General features: G+C 35.8%; 1 protein-coding gene across 1 annotated transcript in view; it reads left to right on the top strand.

Moving 5' to 3' along the window:
- The window catches only part of LOC146002778 (odorant receptor coreceptor-like), a 59632-nt gene extending 38357 nt beyond the window's left edge, over nucleotides 1-21275 (top strand). The window contains exons 3-5 of the mRNA XM_083140710.1: nucleotides 7483-7584; nucleotides 12217-12372; nucleotides 21222-21275. Of these exons, the coding sequence (XP_082996836.1) occupies nucleotides 7483-7584; nucleotides 12217-12372; nucleotides 21222-21275 (312 nt within the window). The remainder of the gene's footprint in view (nucleotides 1-7482; nucleotides 7585-12216; nucleotides 12373-21221) is intronic.
- Nucleotides 21276-21678: the final 403 nt, after the last annotated feature.

The raw sequence follows: 21678 nt of genomic DNA, 5'->3' as shown, positions 1-21678 counted from the left end.
TGTACAGTGCTTGGCTGTTGTGTGTACTATTTCTCCGTGATTTGGGTAATATTTTATAACTTTTATCCAGTAAGCTCGCTGATCAACGCTGTCTCTCTCTCTCACACGTTTTACAGTACGTTTGGCAACATACAGTGTATCCGACGTGTGATTACAAGCCTCCACTGACTTCATTGTTTTTAAACGTCGTCCTAGTTGGTAAAAAATGCTAATAATGGGTGAGAATGTGTGGGTACAAGCCGTACCACCTCTTGGAAATGTTCTGTTTGATTGCAACGCCACCTCTCGGAAATGTTCTGTTTTGTAAACAAAGAGCAAACCTCGGAACGCACACGGAGTAAAGCACTCGGTGTTTACAAAATGCAATCAATGACGGCTTGTACCCATACATTATGAGCATCTTACCAGCTAGGACGACGTTTACAAACAATAAAGTCAGTAGCGGCTTGTAATCACACATTCGCGATTATCTCGAAAACGGCTCGATTGCAGACCCATGTTTACTGTGACTTTTTGCTTCTATTATCGTGTACTTTCACCTGTGTCAGTTTGCACTATTACTTACGAGACACCCTGTATAGCATAAATAATATAAAGAGCAAGATATAGAGGCTATCCAACAAAGAGGTAACAGTTTCAAAAGAGCCCAATTAGCAGAACCTTCTTGATCAATAATTTGTAGTTAGCGTGCAAAGCTTACCCGAACCCAATATCCATACCATCGGAATCCACTGCACGTAATGAAAATCTTGACTCTCGCCGTTCTTTCTCTACCAAAGGTAATTACAAATCACCTGGAGAAAAGTGTCTGAAATTTTCGTCCTCATATAAATTAGCGTATTGAGGGAGTTGTAACCTTTGGCTTTCACGAAACTTTCTGTAAGAAGAGGTAATCAATCACCTGTCTCTTGCCGAAGACAAGGCAATTCAATTAATCCTGCGACGCCAAGGGTCCCGGGTTCGAATCCCGCTCGGGCTTGGTTGTTTGTAAATGTCCATTCACCTATTTCTTCATTTCATCACTCATCCTCATCTTCACAAATTAGCCAAGAGGCACAAAACGCGAAATAAAATAAACTAAATCAATCAATCAATCAATTCAATTAATCAAGACTTTCCGTCATTAAAGGAATGTATCTAAAGTGTAAATCACCAACCCTGAGACCTTCTGTAAACAAACTGTCTCACCGATTCGATGTATCAATCCGCGTCAGCTGATTCATCACCGCCGACTACCGCATAGAACTTGCCATGTTGAATGTGGCACTACTTCCTTGCTGTTCACATGATTATTTTTAGAAAATAACCTATGTTATAAAATATCATTATGTACACAAATCTCTAAGCTCATTTAAAGTTACAATGAATATTCCTACAAAATGTTCACACTTATCTTGCCTTGCCATGTCACCAAGTTATTTTACGAAGTGCACTATATTTGGCGGAACAAAAATCGTTATTAGGATGCTTGTCAAAGTTTCCAACCGCAATAAATTTACTAACTTTCTTTGTCTTCTTTTGATGATCATCATTAATATAGTTATTGGACTTACAGCATTGTATATGGCTGCTTATACCCATTATATATTTTATTTACTTAAGATACAATTTACATAAAATCTACAAACAAATTTCAAATACACCCCTATCCATGTCAAACCTTAGAAGTATACATTACCATGTTATATCATTTTGTCTAAAAAAATGCAAGTAAACTATATTCAATTCGCATGCAAGAAAGAAGCCAAATTTATGGGAAATGATTACTGGTGCAAAGAGTTAACCATAAAGGTGAAGCAATAAGTACAAAAGAAAAATCATTGGGTTTAAAGTGAGACGTCATTTGCGGCAGCGTATCACATACTACAAATTGGCCGTTGTTTTACCTTACGTAATGAATCCTGTAACAACGCTTTATTTTCGTGTGGAATATTTTACTTCTATGAGTTTGCAATGCTTTCTGCATGAAAATAGTTTTGTTTAAAGAAGGTCTCAGGGTTGGTGATTTGAACTTTATTCATGAGCTTGTTCAGTTGGTTGTAATTGGAGGAAATGGTGAAATTTGTACCTGGTGCGAACATCGGTTATAATTTTGAGGTGCTTTTTAAAACATCATTCGCCTCAATGAAAGGGAATTGGAAGAATATATTTAAGAGGTAACATTTGTCTCTAGCCTTACATGGAAAATATTTATGGGTCTATGTTTCTTATCAATAGTTCAAAACTGAAAGAAGTAAATTGGTGACCAGTGTGTCTGTTTGCCGGAATGTCTTTCTTCCTGAATTATTTGCACTACAAATCATACGTGAATTTCATTCTGAAACGTGAATTGCGGCACATAGTAATACCAATCGTGTGAAAAATTATAGATTTTGATGTACATTTATCATACAGATTTTTCTTATATGTTCGCTTATGAAGATCAAAAGAGTCGTCAAAACTTAATAAAATGGACGAATGCAAAACAAAACGACAACAAATAATTATTTCAAATACACGTCTTGCAATCTTGTATGTATAGAAAATTAGCTTGCAAATTAGAGGTGTAAAAAGTAGACACAAAATTGGAAATCAAATTATTTTATTTCGACTATTAAATCAAAAAGATAAATTGTTCCTTTAGGTAAGTTTTATGTGAGGCTTAACAAAGCATAAATTACGGAACCAAAAATATTCTCCCAATCTTCAAATATTTACCCAAGATTTAAGTTGCAAAACGTATACTAAAATGTGATGATGTGTTCATGGTTTGAAATTCTGAAGGAAATAAATCTCCCCAGGATATATATTAATAGCAGAAATAATTTTTGCTTTTAGTTCATATCAATATTTATATTACTGACTACTATTACTTATATTAATTATTAATTAAATTTCTACTACGTAAACCCCTACACAAATTCATTCTGGCTGCACATATCTAAAAATAAATATACCGTATAGCTATCCTATGATGAAAAGACGTTCTTGCTCCTCCTTCAATACATTTTTGCAGACATCCTTCATGATCATGTTTAGCAGGCGCGGTTGGCCTAATAGCGCACAGGATCAGTGAACCCCCAGTTACAATATACGGCATTTACCTTGAGAATGGACAATAAACAATGTCTTTACCTTTTGACAAGTTTTCGCTAAAATTTCTACACAAGAAGTCATGTATTTGTGTCCGTAACACGGCAAATTATATTGCTGAGAAAGAGAAACCGCGAGTCGGTCGCCCTCGTGCAGGCCCTCAGCTGAACCCCCACAGGAGAGCTCCTGCCATAGTGAAGGTTCGGGCGACAGGCAGAAGCTCGGGGCAGCTATATGAGCAAAATACGTGGAAGACGATATTGAGGAACCTCGATCTCCACCCAACGGTCATGCGCAGTTCGTGCTCTCTCAGAAGCCACAGCAGAAGCCAGAAGGCACAAGCTGGTTCCTCCCTTCTAGTGTTGCCCTGTGAGGGTCAAGTTTGAAGCGCATTCGTTACATATTCAATCTTCTTTGTTGAATAATTTGTTTGCCGAACTTCTTGGCATAAATGAAAAATTGGGCAGAGAAGGATGAGCAGAAATGAATGAAAGCTGGAAATAGACGCGATGAATTAAAATAAAAGAAATACATTACTAAAATAATTCGAGCATGTATTGAGACTTTTTCCTTAAAGATGGAAACACTTCGGATATGTGAAAGTAAAAGAATGCCGCGATCTTAGACAAGAAAGGAAGACGTGACAAACCCTGTCGGTGTCAATATTTCAAGTTTGTAAGTTTTCGAAGTGCTTTCATAGTTTTTTGCAAAGCATTGATGCTCCGAAGGATGGACTATGTTACGTCAATTGATGCAGTGTAGGTGTTGCCGTCTGCGCTAAAATGCATACAAAAAACGGAAACATACCTTCTCGTCTGTTGAAAGAAAATTAGAGATACAGCGTTGCTGGTCGACCAACTCCAAATTTGAAAAAAGCAAAAAAAAAAGCTGTAGCGTTTCAATGATAGGGTCTCAGGTATCTGGTACGCACATGCCATTGGTTGCCATTTCCCTTTAATAATTGTAGAACCATTGTGAATATTCGTTTTATAATTGCAGGCATGGACTTCCGAAGGGAAAAAGGGGTCGTACCTGCCTGGAAAATTAATGTCAACATAAAACTATTTATTATCCACATATAATTTCATTTCAGTCACAGTAATTTATGATAATTATTATGGAACTCTGCTATGAAACCTCATTCTATGAAATAATTATGTACCAATCTTTTAAGCCCCCCCCCCCCCCCCCGATCCCTTTGTTTCGCGACGAAAGTATTTGCGGAAACTGAACTTCGGTGAACTCCCAGGAAAATAGTGCACGAGCCGCGGCTGATGTTTAGTTTGCATTTTCACCATGTTGGATTAAACCTGGCGGCAAATTCAATATCCTGTATCCAGAAAAATATAATTTTACATGTATGGACGTCATACAGAACGAAAACAATCCAAATTTTAATAGAATACTTGCGCAATGCTTTTCTCGAATTTTCGAAATTCAATCTCAATAACTTTTACCTCCTTTTTTATGGTGCCACAGGGTAATTCCACATTACATCAACCAGGGACCTACAAGTTCAAAAGACATTACTTATATATATTTGGCTATTAACATGAAAAATATTTTATAATGATGAATTACGTTACGTCCCAAACTTACCATAACATAAAAGAATATAAACTTATTATTCCTTTAATTGAACAACAGATTTTAAAATCTCTCACATACTGAAGGATATTTATTGTTCACAAGTTGCTCAAATAACGGCATATTACTAATCTGATAATGATGGCTAATTGCAAGTCAGCCTCGTAATTATGATATTGGTAGTTTCTTGTTTGAAGGAGAGAGGGAATTTCTATCAATTTTACCTAATGTAGACTGAAGGCTCCACACTTCTGAGAAACATGATAATTTTAGAGTGGTACTTTTTTAAACAAAACATTGCAAGAATAATTATACGTAGACCATATTTATTATTTGAGGAATTATTAAATTTATAATAGTCTTATTCTTCCCAATACGGATGTAACCATTTCTGACATGTAACCATGGAATATATCACGGTTAAGTAATTGATTGATTGATTGATTGAATTGCTTTATTTTTCCTCGTTTCTTGTGCCACTTTTGGCTATTTTGCGAAGATGAGCATGAGTGATGACATAATGAAATTGATGAAGGAACGCTCACAAACATTAATGCCCTGGCCGGGATTCGAACCCGGGACCCCTGGCGTTGTAGCGCGATGTACTAACCGTTCCACCACGGGGGCCGGGACGGTTAAGTAGTAACTGCAGCTGTAAATTAGGAGGTGGTTGTTGGATAATAATGAAAGTAGACATTAATTTATTGATAGATTATTAATATTTTTAATTAATAATAGTTCTACTAGTTTTACTATTGTGCCTCCAGTTACTGAAATCTACGCACAACCCGGACTGGTTTTGCACACTAAGGAGCAGTGGCGTCTCGTGGCCTCAAATTTGGCCGGGGCTTATTTTTTAAAGAATTTAAAATATAATGACAATTCACATGAATTACAAAAAATAGGTATTTTTTTCTTCTAGACTACAAAACTGGACTTACTTTTTTGAAAGAATTTAAAATGTAATGCCAAATTACATGAATTTAAAGAAAACGGATATTTTTCTTCTTGTAAACTATAAAACTGGACTTATTTTTTTAAGAATTTAAAATATAATGACAATTCAAATGATTACAAAAGAAACAGGTATTGTTGTGAAAAATACCTTTCTACGAACGTTGACTCCTGTTCTTCTGCTCAGCAAATTTTGTTATTACTTTTCGTTGAATCCCTCTATGTTTGAAATGTATTCTATCTCTATTGTAAGCAAGTGCCAAGGCATTTGGTCTGTCTTGTCCCATTGCATTTCTTAAGCAGGTTTTAATACGCTTCAATGTGCTGAAACATCGTTCAGATTCAGCTGTTGCCACTGGAGTTATTAAAACTATGTTTGTAATTTCTACTGTTTCTGAAAAGGTACCTTCTAAATAATTTTAAATAAAAAATGAATGCAATCTACTGATAGAGTTTATGTTTTTCAAATCTTCACTACAATAAAGAACACGAAGTTCCCTCTTTAGTATTCCCTCTTCTATGAAGGGATAATAAATCTGGGAAGGTGCCTCTGTTTAAATATTGTTCTCTTTCATTATGTCCTCGTAGAGCAAGTTCATGTCGACCACAGAATTTTAAGCAATCGAAAATTCTATTTAATCTATGCCAATTTTTCCGGACAAATTCATTGTGTCTTGTAATTGACAGCCTACGTCCTTCATCAATTTGTGTTCGAACATCAACCCTGCCAAACTCACTCAAACATAGCGAATAAAAGCCACCACAACACTACAGTACAACACGCGAGATCGAACGCGACGCGACGGAACTAGCCCCGAATCAGCACTCAAATCCATTGCACTCTCCCCTTCTCTCTCTGCTAGCATGTGACCTTCACTGCAGCGTAGATGGGTGTAGGCCACGCCTTCCTTTGCGACGTGCCCCGGAGACCGATAATTGACGTCAATGCCGCTAGGAGCGCTGTCGTATCCATTGCAGCAGACGATGAATTTACGTGGGTAAAAATCGCCTTTTAAAAGACTGTGTGATAGTTATGCGTTATGGTGATTGATAATTACGTCAATACGTCCTTTTTTCTTTAGGGGCTAAGGCCCGTAAGTCCCAAGGGACGAGACGCCACTGCTAAAGAGTGTATAATCCTCTGTGACACTTTCATTGTGTATGTGAATGTTCTTTTATCAATTATTATTAATCACCATTCATCCTCATGTTTGCGATTGGCCAAAAGTGGCAGAAAATATAAATAAATTTAATCAAATCAATCAACCAGTCATATAAGTTTCCACAATAAGTTATATATAATACTAGCTATATGTTTTACTTATTTACGATTCTGGACTTCCCAACTAAGGAACTATGGAAATTGCAATGGAAACAGAGCTATTTCAGAAACTGCTGATATACCATTTGGATATTTCAGTGAAATGTCTTCGCAACCCAGGACGTCCTACTAATTGCCTCGGAGGAGGATGAACTGGCGTTTGAAATAGTTGACATTACGCACACCGATGTAACTGCTAATCTTATCTAACCTAACCTAGCCTAACCTGCAAGAAATGTATCTGCAATATACTCAAAATATATTTGAGGAAAGAAGAAACTCCCCGTAAGCAGAGTACTTTTTCTGCAAATGGATATATGTACGTAGTATTTCAGAGACACGTGCAGTAACGATATGAAGCTCTCAAAAACTGGTCCTTAACTCTTCCCGTACAATCCCGAGGCAGCGGTTCCTGAGTTGGAAACATTCACTTTCAAACATTCCGGAATTGGGAACTTTCGTCTTAGTTCCTGAATTGGGACGTCCTGAGTTGAGTTTTGGATTTCTCTGCAAAATAATTGTTAATTTTGTGAAATATCTGTCTTTAGGATAAAGATCCTGTTCAAATTCTTTTCTACTTCACACTGGCTATATACACCATTGCTCAAATTGGATTGTTATCAATGATTGGATCTCAGCTAACGGAAGAGGTAAGTGAATTGAAGTCTTTGATTGTACAGTGAGATGCACAAGCATTGATCGACAAATTGTTCATGACAATTTTCATTGATGTTTCTCTTGCATCCTACCTTTTTTTAAGGAATGTGTTTTTACGTATACTCAGCAATTTGTTGTTGCAAAATTGAATTGAAGAAGTAATAATACCATAATAATAATAATAATAAATATTAATTATAAATATATACTGCTACTAACAAAATATATTTTATTGTCAGTATATTATTTCTATTACTATTATTAAATTATAGTGCAATTACTGAACATAATTAAATTTCACACATGTATTTAATAAAGAGAGGTAACATATTCCTCTAGAAAAAATATATACATGTCTGTCTCTTGAACTAAGCTCATTGGCACCACAGCTCTCTAAGGGCCAGCGCCTGTCAGAGCGGCATTTCCATTTGGGTGACGAGTGGTCAGCCACGGCTATCTTTATTCCTCGGGAGGCCGGAGTCTTCAATTTGGCAACCCTGTGTTACGTCACATCAACCGGCCGATGTTACTTGGAACGAAACATTAGATAATGAATATACAGACGTAGGAAAGTAATTATTTTCAGTAACTCGTAATCATGTCCTTCGCCAAAATTGTATTCGCTAATGGGTTCAACGATATTTTTTATCTATGTAAAGCAGTACGTTATTAATATACATTGGATTTTCTGAGCTGCATATCAGTATTTCAGAGTTTTCCGTACTTTTCACATGTGTTGAATCATCAAAGTTTATAAAAATCAAATACCTTGTAATGTAAATCTTTTGTTCAAATTTAGAAAAACAAAAACATTTTGCGCAGATTCCCTTTATTTTGAACAACATGAATTTCGATATTCGCGCCATTCTTTGTTGCTTCATTTTGAAGCCGGCTTAACAGCGTAGCCAATTTTCAGAACTCCGGCCTCCCTTGGTATGAAGATGGCCATCGATCAGCGCATGGAGACCAATCGCCGCTGGTTTATGACTTCCGAAACCCCAGTCCGTAAGATATAATAGGTTAATGGGTCAAAACATAAATATAACATTGGTGAAGGGTGTACAGAGTGATGTAGTTGGGGGTGTGAAGGTCTGTGAAAACTCGTACAATAAATAAAGCATGTCAAATTTGATTTCTTTGACTTTCCTGACTTTTGGGACATAGAATAGTCGGGAAATTCCTAATGATTCTGTATTTAAATGCTCAAGTGTCGAAAATTGTTTGGAATTGTCTTTGATTTGAGAGCAGTAAAAGAAGGTATACCGAATTTGAGATTTCTCTAAATATGTGCATGTAGGAATTTCTAGTGTGGTATAATAACAACAATTGCAAGACACGTAGTCGAACACACACGAACACAACTACACGCTCACTTATTATGATAATTGTGACCCTTTGGAGTCATTCCATGCCAAATCAACACAGATATGTGTAATTTTTAACCTGACCATCTCCGATTTTCATGAAATTTGGTGAGTTGAAACTATGCATAGAACTTAGTAACTATGAAAATTTTTAGTCTCGTGCGTCTTGTAATTGTTAAATTATTCGAGGTCAAAGTTTGCAGAAATTGCCTTTTTTGAGCCCGCTTAGCTATACTAAATCTGCTGTAACTCCGCCCCTATTTCGCCTTTGAAGCTCAAATAAAGCTTATTGTACAGGGAATTGAACATGCTTTCCAGTGATATATAACAAGCCTACCTTTGGATAAAAATATAATTTTGTCACGTGACCTTGACTTTTGACCTTGAATATCTCAAAACATGTCATCACCAAAAATCGTGAAAAAAATATATTTGGTCCCTCATACCATACTCTAAAACATACCAAAAAATCATTCTGGGACTGCAATGGGATCAGAAGATACAAAATAATATGTGTAACTATGTGACTGATAAAAGCCCCATTACATGAACTATGAAGAGTCAAATGTCCCTTAACACCCCCTACAAAATGTGAAGGAGTTATCCTGGGTATAATTGGTCATAAAAGAAATAGGTTAGGCACAGGGAGATCCCTAGCCGTGTGTGTCAAGAGCAGATCCGGCATATTGTTGACCGCCATATTGAATTCAACGCAAAAATTTCAAAGGAAAGGGGGTTATGTGATATATCAAATCAGGCTAGAATTTCACGAGAAATGAAGTGACGAAGGTTTATCCAACATATATTTAACCAGCAAAAATTTATTACTGCATGCTTGTAACCATTTTCTCCTTTTCGAGGAGTTAAAAACCAAGCATTGGAATGCTCCTAACGTATTAGGTGCTCATCGAGATCACGCTGACATCTTGGGAGAGAAAGAAGTATACGCACCATTGCATATGATTTTAATCAGCGACATTCAGCAAATACTTGAATAGTAAAGAATATTGGAAAAAGTATATCAAACAATTACGTGACACTTCCTTTGGAATGAAAAATTCTTCAGTGACGAGGCAAATTTTTATGTTCACAGTGAAGTTAATAAAAATAATATGCAATACCTGTGATTTGCTCAGTCGAATGGTTGTTGCTAGTAAACTAATTATGTGGTATAATGTATGGCGAACGGAAATGGTTGGTCCATATTCAACAACGGAACCTTAAATGGTGAGGGCTTCTTGGATTTGTTAAGTGAACAGGTTTTTTCACCTTTGCTTACGGGATATGGCACTTTTCGAGAGTTTTGAAACAGGACAGAGTGTGACCACACTATGTAGACATTTTCGCAATTTCTTCATGGTAATTTTCTAGGTAGTTGATGGGCACACGGGGATCTATTAAAAGGCCTGCACATTCCTCAGATCTAACATCTTAGGAGGACTTTTACCTTCAGAAACATTTGAAGAGAATGGTGCATGCACTAAAAGTCCCTGATATTGACCATCTGAGAGAAGGCATAGTTGCTGCTTGCGATGTTGTTGCACATGCTACATTACCAAATGTTCTATGCGAGTGTGAGAGACGTCAACGAGTGTGCTCACAGGAACATTGACAACATTATAATGTGCATATATCGTAAGTGAAATATATGTGTATAACTTTTTGCTGGCGTAAGATACGTTGGAAATTCCTTCGTCACTTCATTTCTCGTGAAATTCTAGCCTCATTTGATATATCATATCACCCCCTTTCCTTTGAAATTTTTGCGTTGAATTCAATATGGCGGTCAACAATATGCCGGACCTGCGCTTGACACACACAGCTAGAGATCTACCTGTGCCTAACATATTTCTTTCATGACCAGGATAACTCCTTCACATTTTGTAGGGGGTGTTAAAGGACTTTTGACTCGTCATAGTTCATGTAATGAGGCTTTTATCAGTCACATACTTAAACATATTATTTTGGATCTTCTGATCCCATGGCAGTCCCAGAATGATTTTTTGATATGTTTTAGACTATGGCATGAGGGACCAAATATATTTTTTTCACGATTTTTGGTGATGACATGTTTTGAGATATTCAAGGTCAAAGTCAAGGTCACGTGACAAAATTATATTTTTATCCAAAGGTAAGCTCGTTATATATCACTGGAAAGCATGTTCAATTCCCTGTACAATAAGCTTTATTTGAGCTTCTTAGGCAAAATAGGGGCGGAGTTACAGCACATTTAGTATAGGTAAGCGGGCTCAAAAAGGGCAATTTATGCTAACTTTGACCTTGAATAATTTAACAATTACAAGACGCACGAAACTAAAAATTTTTATACTTACTAAGTTCCATGCATAGTTTCAATTACCCAAATTTCATGAAAATCGGAGGTGGTCAGGTCAAAGGCTGTGTTGATTTCGCATGGAATGACTCTTTGACAACAAATGACGCAACTTTCCTCTGGGCACACCACTGTTATTAGTGATGCTTGACATGTGTGTCACCAGACACTATTGTATAGGGCGTCAGAGCATTGATAAAACTTGATTATTATTGTTTTTCTTCTTGCTACTATTTATTACCACGGTTATAATTGTTATTACATAGTTATTGCTATTATGAAATTATAAAATAGGCATTTTTTAAAAAAATATTATTGTTATTACATGGGTAGTTTACACTACTCGATACGCCGGACAAATAAATATCCAGAACTATTGTTTTCTATTATATTTTCTACATTTCATACATTTAGTGTACTGTTATATTACAATTTGTTATTAACTTTAAACACTTCGTTCACAAAAGACTTAAAAGATAAGGACAAATTTCAGTCATAAAGTTTATGTTGTGTGACCTCTCACAAAAAAAATTATTATGTAAATTTTAGAAACTGTGAAATAATTTCATTTTTGGATTAAATGGTAGAACATGAAAATACAACCAGATTTCTGTAAAATTATTTTTTACTATCCAGTTTTGGCTTGGGTAATTCTGCTCGAAAGCTAACTAAATTAACATTATATTTCTGCTATTAAAAATAAAATAAAACCTTCACTGAAATTTATAAGTTGCAATGAACAATACTAATTTCCAGGTGCGTTGACGAATCCTTTCGATCCCCCTCCTGACACCCATGATACTTGATACTTTGTCTTGTATACGAGTATAATTTTCAATAATAGGGTTTATATGTAATCTTAGTGTCTTGCACAAGGATTCGTTAAATATAATTCCATGTTATTAACATTTCTGTTTTTCACCAAACAGAGCTTCCGTACCTTGAAGTCCCTGTATGATACCCCTTGGTATAGCTGTTCGAAGGGCTTTCGAGTGGCCCTTACAATTGTCAATACCACATGGAATAAGCCCTTTGTGCTCACAGGAATGGGTTTCTTCAAGTTATCTGTGGAAAGTTTCAGTTCGGTAAGTTTATACAATTCCTAAGAGTTCTAGGTTGAAACGAAGAAAGCCTAAATCAATAATCGAGATACATATTTCGTTCAACAATCTATTGATCAATGGAAACAAACAATACATTTTATCGATTAATATAATGCGATTCATCATAGTAGCAGATACCAGTACTAAATTACAAAATTCACATTTAGTAGCTTGGAAAGCAAATTCAAATGCCGTTGAGTCGGACCCTGTGGCCGAGTGGTTAGCACATCTCGCTGCGACGCCAAGTGTCCCGGATTCGAATCCCGCTCGGACTTGGTTGTCTGTGAATGTCCATTCATCAATTGCATCATTTCATCACTCATCCCCATCTTCGCAAATTTACCAAGAGGCACAAAACGCGAAGTAAAATAGACTAAATCAATCAATCAAATACCGTTTAGAATGTGCTTAAATTACGTCTTTCGATACTTTCTTGTTTTTGATCAAGTGAAAGTAGTTGAAGAAAATCGATATTTATGTCAGTTACACAGAAATTATTAAAAAGTAGAATTGTAAATTTAAAGATGGAGTAAATAATCAAAGTATAGCAATTTGTTTCGTTTGTTTGAATATGTGAATTAACAACCACCGTATAAATTATAAATACAATTGAGGGCCTCCCCGATGGCGCAGTAGTAGCGTCGTCGCCTTGTAATCAAGGGGTCCTGGGTTCGATACCCGGTGGAGGCACAAGTGGTTCGGATCCCACTTTAAACTGTAGGTCCAGTCCCGATTAGCCTTACTGCACATAAAGTGTACTTAAAACAACAAGTCAATCCAATAAATACAATTGATGTATATATTTGAGTGATCTATGAAATACCAAATGGTAGATTCAAAGCCTTACACACATGGGATTGTAGCTCTCTGATTGTTAAAAGGAATGGCCTTTATTGGCACGCAATGTTAATTGGGTAATACCAATTGTCTGGTACTTTTTCTGTTTACACTTATTCTAACACTGCGTTCCAGAGAGCACCTCTCTTCTCGTCTTCAACTGAACAATTTTAATTTGCTGGTTGAGTGGATGCACCCACAACAAACCTGTTGTTTTTACTACAAATCTTGTGCGGGTCTTTCCATGTCAAATCAAAACAGGTCTGATCCTTGACATCTCAGAAATTGATAATTTTTGGTGCAGTAGTAGTACCAGTATATTTGACGAAAACTGCCAAATTTAAGATTTCTTTGGCTCCTTTTGATTTATTAACTTTCAAATACGCAAAAATCTCAAAATTTGACTACTTTTTGAAATCTTTAAACAGCTGTAGATCAAAATCTATTTGACGTAGAGAGCAATTTTTTATCATTCTCTTCTGCTTTTAATGAGCTTTAATTTGAAATGCAACATGACTGGGATTTGAATTTTGTAATTTAAATAAAAAAAGTTTTTTTTTTAAAAAAAAATCAAAAACACAATTTTCATTTTTATGAAAAACAAATGAATGGCTTATTGCAGAAAGGGACCTGAGTCACATTTTTGAGGTATCGGAGTTAATGGTACTTTTTCATCTCCACTGTCTCTAGCAGCATACTGCAGGGGGGCGCATTGAGGGTTGCAAAATTAACTATTCATTATGGTGAAAATTTGAGCCAACAACAGCAGATTTCTTTCTTACACTCTCAATATTATACGATTTTTCTTGTTTTCCTCAGAATTGTGCAAAAGTGACTCAGGTCCCTTTCTGCAATAAGCCATTCAAATATATGTTTTGAAGACGGGCGGCAATTGGTTCCTATGGAAATTAACTGTTTGATTGTAATGTGTGCAAAATTTGCTTAATTTGTTGACTTTCATGTTAAAACCATGTCAACCCTCCTGGTGGAGTGGTTATCACATCGCACTACAACGCCAGGGGTCCCGGATTCGAGTCCCGGACTAGGCATGGACGTTTGTGAGTGTCCATTCATCAATTTCATCATGTTCTCACTCATCCCCATCTTTGCAAATTTGCCAAAAGTGGCACAAAAAGCGAACTAAAATAAAGCAAATTAATCAATCAATCACTCATGTTAAAACCATAAGTTAAGTTGAGTGGTCGATGTTAAAGTTTTCGTATTAGTCTATTTTATAATGTTTGATCATCAAATAATTTGAAAATTTAATATTTAACACTATTAATAACAATGTATTGGTACATATATTTTTTTAAAAATTAACAAGGTACTGATCAACATTAAAATATAAAATTATGATATTAAAATTTGAGGATCTTTCAGACCGAGGTGACATGAAATCAGCGACACAAATTTTGCTTGTATCTTGCATGTTGGACGGACTGTGTGAAGTGCTTCGTGTCGGTTCGGTCTGTTGTTCGCTCATGCACGGCGAATGCTCCTTTATAGACTGAAGGGACCCTTGTTGCTTGTTTTTGTCACTTCAGTGTCAACCCTTGCTGTCACTTGTTACTTGTTGTCTTGGAGATCCACCTTACAGGTATTTGAAGGATAAAGTATTTCTATTATGCCTCTTAACATAATGATTGATGAGAGATAAGATATGTCAAATATTCCAGTCAGTTTTATGAGTAATAACAGAAAAGAAACAAGTCTCAAGAGAAATACTGGCTGCATTTCGTGATTATTTACTGTGATGTGGTGACCTTAGAATTTGGGTAGCAACTGATAGTGGGTAATATTTAATGCATCGTCGTTTCCTGCATACGCGCAAATACAAACACACACACAAAATGAATAGATTGTATCTTTGTTGCAATAAAATTTGTGACGTGAATAATGCAATTTGTTACAACCTTTCAACGTTTGAAATGTGAATTAATTGAAATATATTGTTATTAAACTAACTTGTGGTCCGTAGTTTATTACGAATATTACGTTTGTAATTTTTTCGATATTAAGACCCTATTCTAAACTGTAAACACAAATATATATATTTCAATTCGATTACCAGATATTAAAAGAGATAAATATTACAAATTGTCATATCATTTGTAGTTCAAAAATTGTAAAATAGATTAATACGAAGACTTCAACATGAACCACTAAACTTCAATTATATTTTTAACATGGAAGTCAACAAATTTATCAAATGTCGCACATATTACAATAAAAAAAAATAATTTTCATAGGAAACCATTGCCGTACCATTATGGAAGTTTGCACACAAATACTCAATTGACTTCTTCGAAAAATATACTTTTTTCAAAAAAATTAAAAATATTGTTTTTGAGATATTCCAAATAACTTTTTTTCGAGTTTCTTATGAAACGTCCTCCCGTTGGATACCAGTCACAAAGTTAGTCCGCTGCTCCTTTTGTGGGGAACATGAGACTTATTATCATTCATCAGGGCTTGCTGGGTAGAAAATAAACACAACATGATTTTCAAAGTTAAACGCAGTTTTATAATCACTTATATTCATAATCACTTCTATTTCCTATCGTATGGGGACTTACGATGTGAAGATTTACTTACGTTTCTTTGCTTTGCCTGAAGAGACGTAAAGAACAATTCTATAGCATATCAAATCACAATCACTAAACACAAATGCATATAGAATTAACGTTGGACACGACAAACGTAAATACACGAAAGTTTCTGTACCTAATTATTATTTTCTAGTATCGCTAGAAAGATACGAAATTAATGCCAACCAATAACACTATTGTGATATTCCATGAACTGTTACCACGTTCCTGTTGATTCCTCACCTTCACCTGTTTTTCAACTCAATCTGTCGTCCCGTGAAAACATTCAGCGGGTTCACTTCCTCTGCTGAGATGGGAAAGTGACGTCAACACAAACAGATTATGACGTATTTCTAAACATATATACAAATTCCAACCACAACTGTACCAATCTAACTAAAGATGTCTAACATCTTGAACATTATTAGAATGATGAAACTTTTAAAAAGCTTAACATTTTACAAATACAAAACCTTAAACACTCAGGTTTGTTACACTTAAAAATTACAATATTCAAATACCACAGTCATGTTGCATTTCAAACTAAAAATCATTAAATGCAGAAGAGAGTGACATCAATTTCAGCTCACTATGTCAAATAGATTTTGATCTACAGCTGTTTAAAAATTTCAAAATGTCTTCAAATTTTGGGACTTTTGCTTTTTAAAAAGCCAGTAACTCAGAGACTAGGAGTAGAAAAAATCTGAAATTTGGCAGTTTTTGTCCTTTTGATAGGGATAATGTATAAACAAAAAATTGAAAAAATCTGAATCTAAAAATATTTTTTTATCTGTTGATTTGACACGGAATGATCCGTGCGCTAATCGACCAAGGAGGTGCCGCAGAATAGTAGTGGCGTGTAAGAGTTAAGTGACGTATGAAAGCCTAAAAAAAGTTAAGCTTTAATAAAAACATATATATACGTTTGAACATATATTGTCTGGAAACGTCGAGAATCACAAACTTACGAGTCATTCCATGCCAAATCAACACAAATATGTGCAATTTCCAACCTGACCATCTCCGATTTTCATGAAATTTGGGGAGTTGAAACTATGCATAGAACTTAGTAACTATAAAAATGTTTCGTTTCGTTTGTCTTGTAATTGTTAAATTATTCAAGGTCACAGTTAGCATAAATTGCCCTTTTTGAGAGCGCTTAGTTGTACTAAATGTGCTGTAACTTCGCCTCTATTTTGCCAAAAAAAGCTCAAATAACTTAATGCACAGGGAATTGAACAAGCTTTTCAGTGATATATAACAAACCTATCTTTGGATAAAAATATAATTTTATCACGTGATCTTGATCTTTGATCTTGAATATCTCAAAACATGTCATCACCAAAAATCGTGAAAAAAATATATTTGGTCCCTCATGCCATACTCTAAAACATATCAAAAAAATCATTCTGGGACTGCAATGGGATCAGAAGATACAAAAAATATATGTAACTATGTGACTGATGAAAGCCTCATTACTTGAACTATGACGAGTCAAATGTCCCTTAACACCCCCTACAAAATGTAAAGGAGTTATCCTGGGTATAATTGGACATGAAAGAAATAGGTTAGGTACAGGGAGATCCCTAGCCGTGTGTGTCAAGCGCAGGTCCGGAATATTGACCGCCACATTGAATTCAACGCAAAAATTTTAAAGGAAAGGGATGATGTAATATATCAAATCAGGCTAGAATTTTACGAGAAATGAAGCGGCGAAGGTTTTTCAAACGTATCTTTAGCCAGCAAAAAATTATTACTGCATGATTATAGCCATTTTATTCTTTTCGAGGAGTTAAAAACAAAGCATTAGAATGCTCCTAACGTGTTAGGAACTCAGCGACATCACACTGACATCTGGGGAGAGAAAGAAGTATACGCACCATTGCATATCATTTTTTGCAACATTCACCAAATAGTTGAATAGTGAAGAATATTGGGAAAAGTATCTCAAACAATTACGTGACATTTCTTCGAAATGAAAAATTCTTCAGTGACGAGGTAATTTTTATGTTCACGGAGAAGTTAATAAAAAGAATATACAATACCTGTGATTTGTAAAATGAACAGGTTTTTCATTCTTGCTTACGGAATATGGCACTTTTCCAGAGTTTTGAAACTGTACAGAGCATGACCACACTATGTGGACATTGTGGCAATTTCTTCATGATAAATTTCTAGGTAGATTGATGTTCAGGCGAGGATCTATTAAAAGGCCTGCACATTCCCCAGATCTAACATCTTAGGAGGACATTTACCTTAAGAAACATTTGAAGAGAATGGTGCATGCACTAAAAGTCCCTGATATTGACTATCTGAGAGAAGGTATAGTTGCTGCTTGCGATGATGTTGCACCTGCTACATTGCAAAATGTTCTATGTGAGTGTGAGAGACGTCAACGAGTGTGCTCACAGAAACAATGACAACATTATAATGTGTACATATCGTAAGTAAAATATATGCGTATAACTTCTTGCCGGATAAAGATACGTAGGAAAAACCTTCGCCGCTTCAATTCTCGTAAAATTCTAGCCTGATTTGATATATCACATCACACCGTTTCCTTTGATATTTTTGCGTTGAATTCAATATGGCGGTCATCAATATTCCGGACCTGTGCTTGACACACACGGCTAGGGGATCTCTCTGTACCTAACCTATTTCTTTCATGACCAATTTTACCCAGGATAACTCCTTTACATTTTGTAGGGGGTGTTAAGGGACATTTGACTCGTCATAGTTCATGTAATGGGGCTTTTATCAGTCACACAGTTACACATATTATTTTGTACGTATCTTCTGATCCCATTGCAGTCCCAGAATGATTTTTTGATGTGTTTTAGAGTATGGTAAGAGGGACCAAATATATTTTTTTCACGATTTTTGGTGATGACATGTTTTGAGATATTGAAGGTCAATGATCAAGGTCACGTGACAAAATTATATTTTTATCCAAAAGTAGGCTCGTTATATATCACTGGAAAGCTTATTCAATTCCCTGTACAATAAGCTTCATTTGAGCCTCCTAGGCGAAATAGGGGCGGAGTTACAGAACGTTTAGTGTAGCTAAGCAAGCGCAAAAAGGGCAATTTAAGCTAACTTTGGCCTTGAATAATTTAACAATTACAAGACGCACGAGACTCAAAACTTTCATAGTTACTACGTTCCATGCATAGTTTCAACTCCACAAATTTCATGAAAATAGCGTATCGTACCCAAGGTATTGGGTAGGATGTATAAAGTCTTAGCATAGCAGGTATCAGAGAAAGGAATGCTGAATAAGTAATCAGGCAAAGGTCGGGTGATTGACTTGGAAGTCGTATGTGGCATGAGTGTTGGAATTGTCAGGAGGTGTGACCAGTTGGCGAGAATAGGAGAGAGAGTAAGGACTACGGATTGTGAGAGAGGAGCAAAGTGGGGAACGACTATTGGACGATGGTGTGTGACAAGAGACAAGTGATAGTTGAGAGGACAAGCTAGGAACAATCTCCATATATTTGTAAGGCAAGTAATATCCTTTCCTTAACCAATCCATATCGGTTCAGTCATGGAGAGTATGAAACCCATATCTAATCTAAGCTAATTTCTATCGCCATTCCTTTAAAAGGTAACCTCTCGCATTTATCACATTTAGGCCACGCGAGTGATAACCATCTGAGAGATGAATGAGGAATAGCTACATCACCCAATTAAATCTAGAGGTTCTTGGTTCGATCCCAAACGCAGCATGGGAGTTGCGTTACGATAGAGTTGGTCAGGTTGTGGGCTGTGTTGATTTCACATGGAATGACTCTTATACCTTTTTAAAAGGTAAAATTGAAATTTTTTGACGTCCCTAATAAAGCCATTGCCTTTCAGGGGCAAGAAATATATTCTACATTGTTTCTCACAGAAAAATAACAAACAAGTATATCAACTCCAAGTTCGGAAACGTGCTTCAGACAAGAGCGACATCTACATAAGATTCAGTCCAGATCGAGATATTTGTACTCAACACGAAAATATCTACATCCTGGCTGTATTTATAAAATGTTTAGGGACATAATTATTTCGAGCGAGTTTGCCATGTTTGTTGTTGACCATGGAAACCAACGTTGCTAGGGAACTTAAGAAAAGGTTACTTTCACTCAAATAACTACGGTAAGTAAACATACTTGAATATTAGTATTTCAGAATATGATCGTCAGAATTTATTACAGAGACAAGGTAAGAAGGAATTTCCGGGGAAAGATGGAAGACAATTATTCTTCAATTATGTTCAAAAATGTAATAATGACAAAAGGCGTGAATTTTGCTTTTGCAATTTAGTCTCGCTATTGAATTCGTTTATTTAACATATCTAACACTTTTACAACAGATATTACTTACCCAGGTTATTATTAAGATAATAGTCAATAATATTTTAAAGATGTGTACAATATTAGAGCCTGTACATACATATCGTTACGTTCTAAACTTTTCAAATAAGGGAAGGTACTTACACGTTTCCGTTCTTCCAATTATATGTGCGAATATTTCCAAAGACAATAAGAGGATGGAGAAACCCAAAATGTGACGTAATGTCACGTCGAAAGTGCGCGAGTATAAATATTAGAGTGCTCCATCGAGGCGTTTTTGCTCGATCGTCTATTAGTTCGCACGGATGACGTTAGATGGCTTACGGAATCGACAGTTTCTTCGCTCGAGCGAATAACGCTCGAACAGGCAAACGATCGGTACACGCTCGAAGCCCAGAAGTTCACGTATATACAACGGTCTGTGGTAGTGGACTTTCAAATATGCTTTGTGAAGTGTAAGGTGCAGTGAAATTGAATCTTAAGTAAACATTGATTTTTGATTTGATTTAGTTTATTTTACTTCGCGTTTTGTGCCTCTTGGCTAATTTGCGAAGATGGGGATGAGTGATGAAATGATGAAATTGATGAATGGACATTCACAAACAACCAAGCCCGACCGGGATTCGAACCCGGGACCCTTGTCGTCGCAGCGCGATGTGCTAACCACTCGGCCACAGGGTCGGGCTTAAGTAAACAGTCATGGTCTCCATGATAAAATGTAGTTTAGTCTATCTTGCCAATACATAGCGATATATGAAAGTGAATAAATGATCTTGGGCTAAAACTGCCAGGACAGATTTTACTTATATATTTATACGATTCTTGTCACATTCATATGATATTTGATATATATATATTCGAGCGAACCACGTTCGAGCGTGAGCATTTGAGTGAGCGAAAGTGTTCCTATGCAGTACACTAATTCATATAATGGGGGTACATAACGAGCTCTGTGAATGCTGTGTCATATGTTTTCCTACAGCAAGATAATCCTTTTCCACCAAGTAATATTATTCATGTTGAATCTACATATTTTAAATGTTGATTATATTTTGTTTGTTTCTTGCAGGTTCTTGGAGTAACAGTTTCCTATTTTCTTGTAATAATGGAGCTTCAAAAATAAAATTGGAGGTATTATATGCATGAACTATAAAGAAGAATTCCTGCAATATGAAATTTGTGTATTAGACATGTAACTACCATGCTCGGTTACCACATTTGCATTGTGATTATCGTGTATTATGTGTATACTAAATGTTGAAGAGTTTGTTGATCGACCCTGTAAGGTTCAAATATCGGTCTGCTTTTTAATATTTACTTTTAATTGTCTAGTCTTGTGTGAGAATTCAGTAATTATTGTTAAATATGCAATCATTTTTGACATGCGAAAATGTATTTTGCCACTCGACCTTGTATTGTATATTATTTCGTGATTATAATTTATTAGTTCTCAGGTATTTAATTTGCATTATCGAGTGTTTGTAGTGATTTAGAGCCTTAGGTGGTAGAGATTGGGAGCCACTAAA

This window comes from Lepisma saccharinum, chromosome 19 (genome assembly GCF_977018435.1).
Source record: "Lepisma saccharinum chromosome 19, izLepSacc3.1, whole genome shotgun sequence".
Taxonomy (NCBI): Eukaryota; Metazoa; Arthropoda; class Insecta; order Zygentoma; family Lepismatidae; genus Lepisma; species Lepisma saccharinum.
The sequence above is the reverse complement of the archived record's forward strand: the minus strand, read 5'-3'. Positions and strand labels throughout refer to the sequence as shown.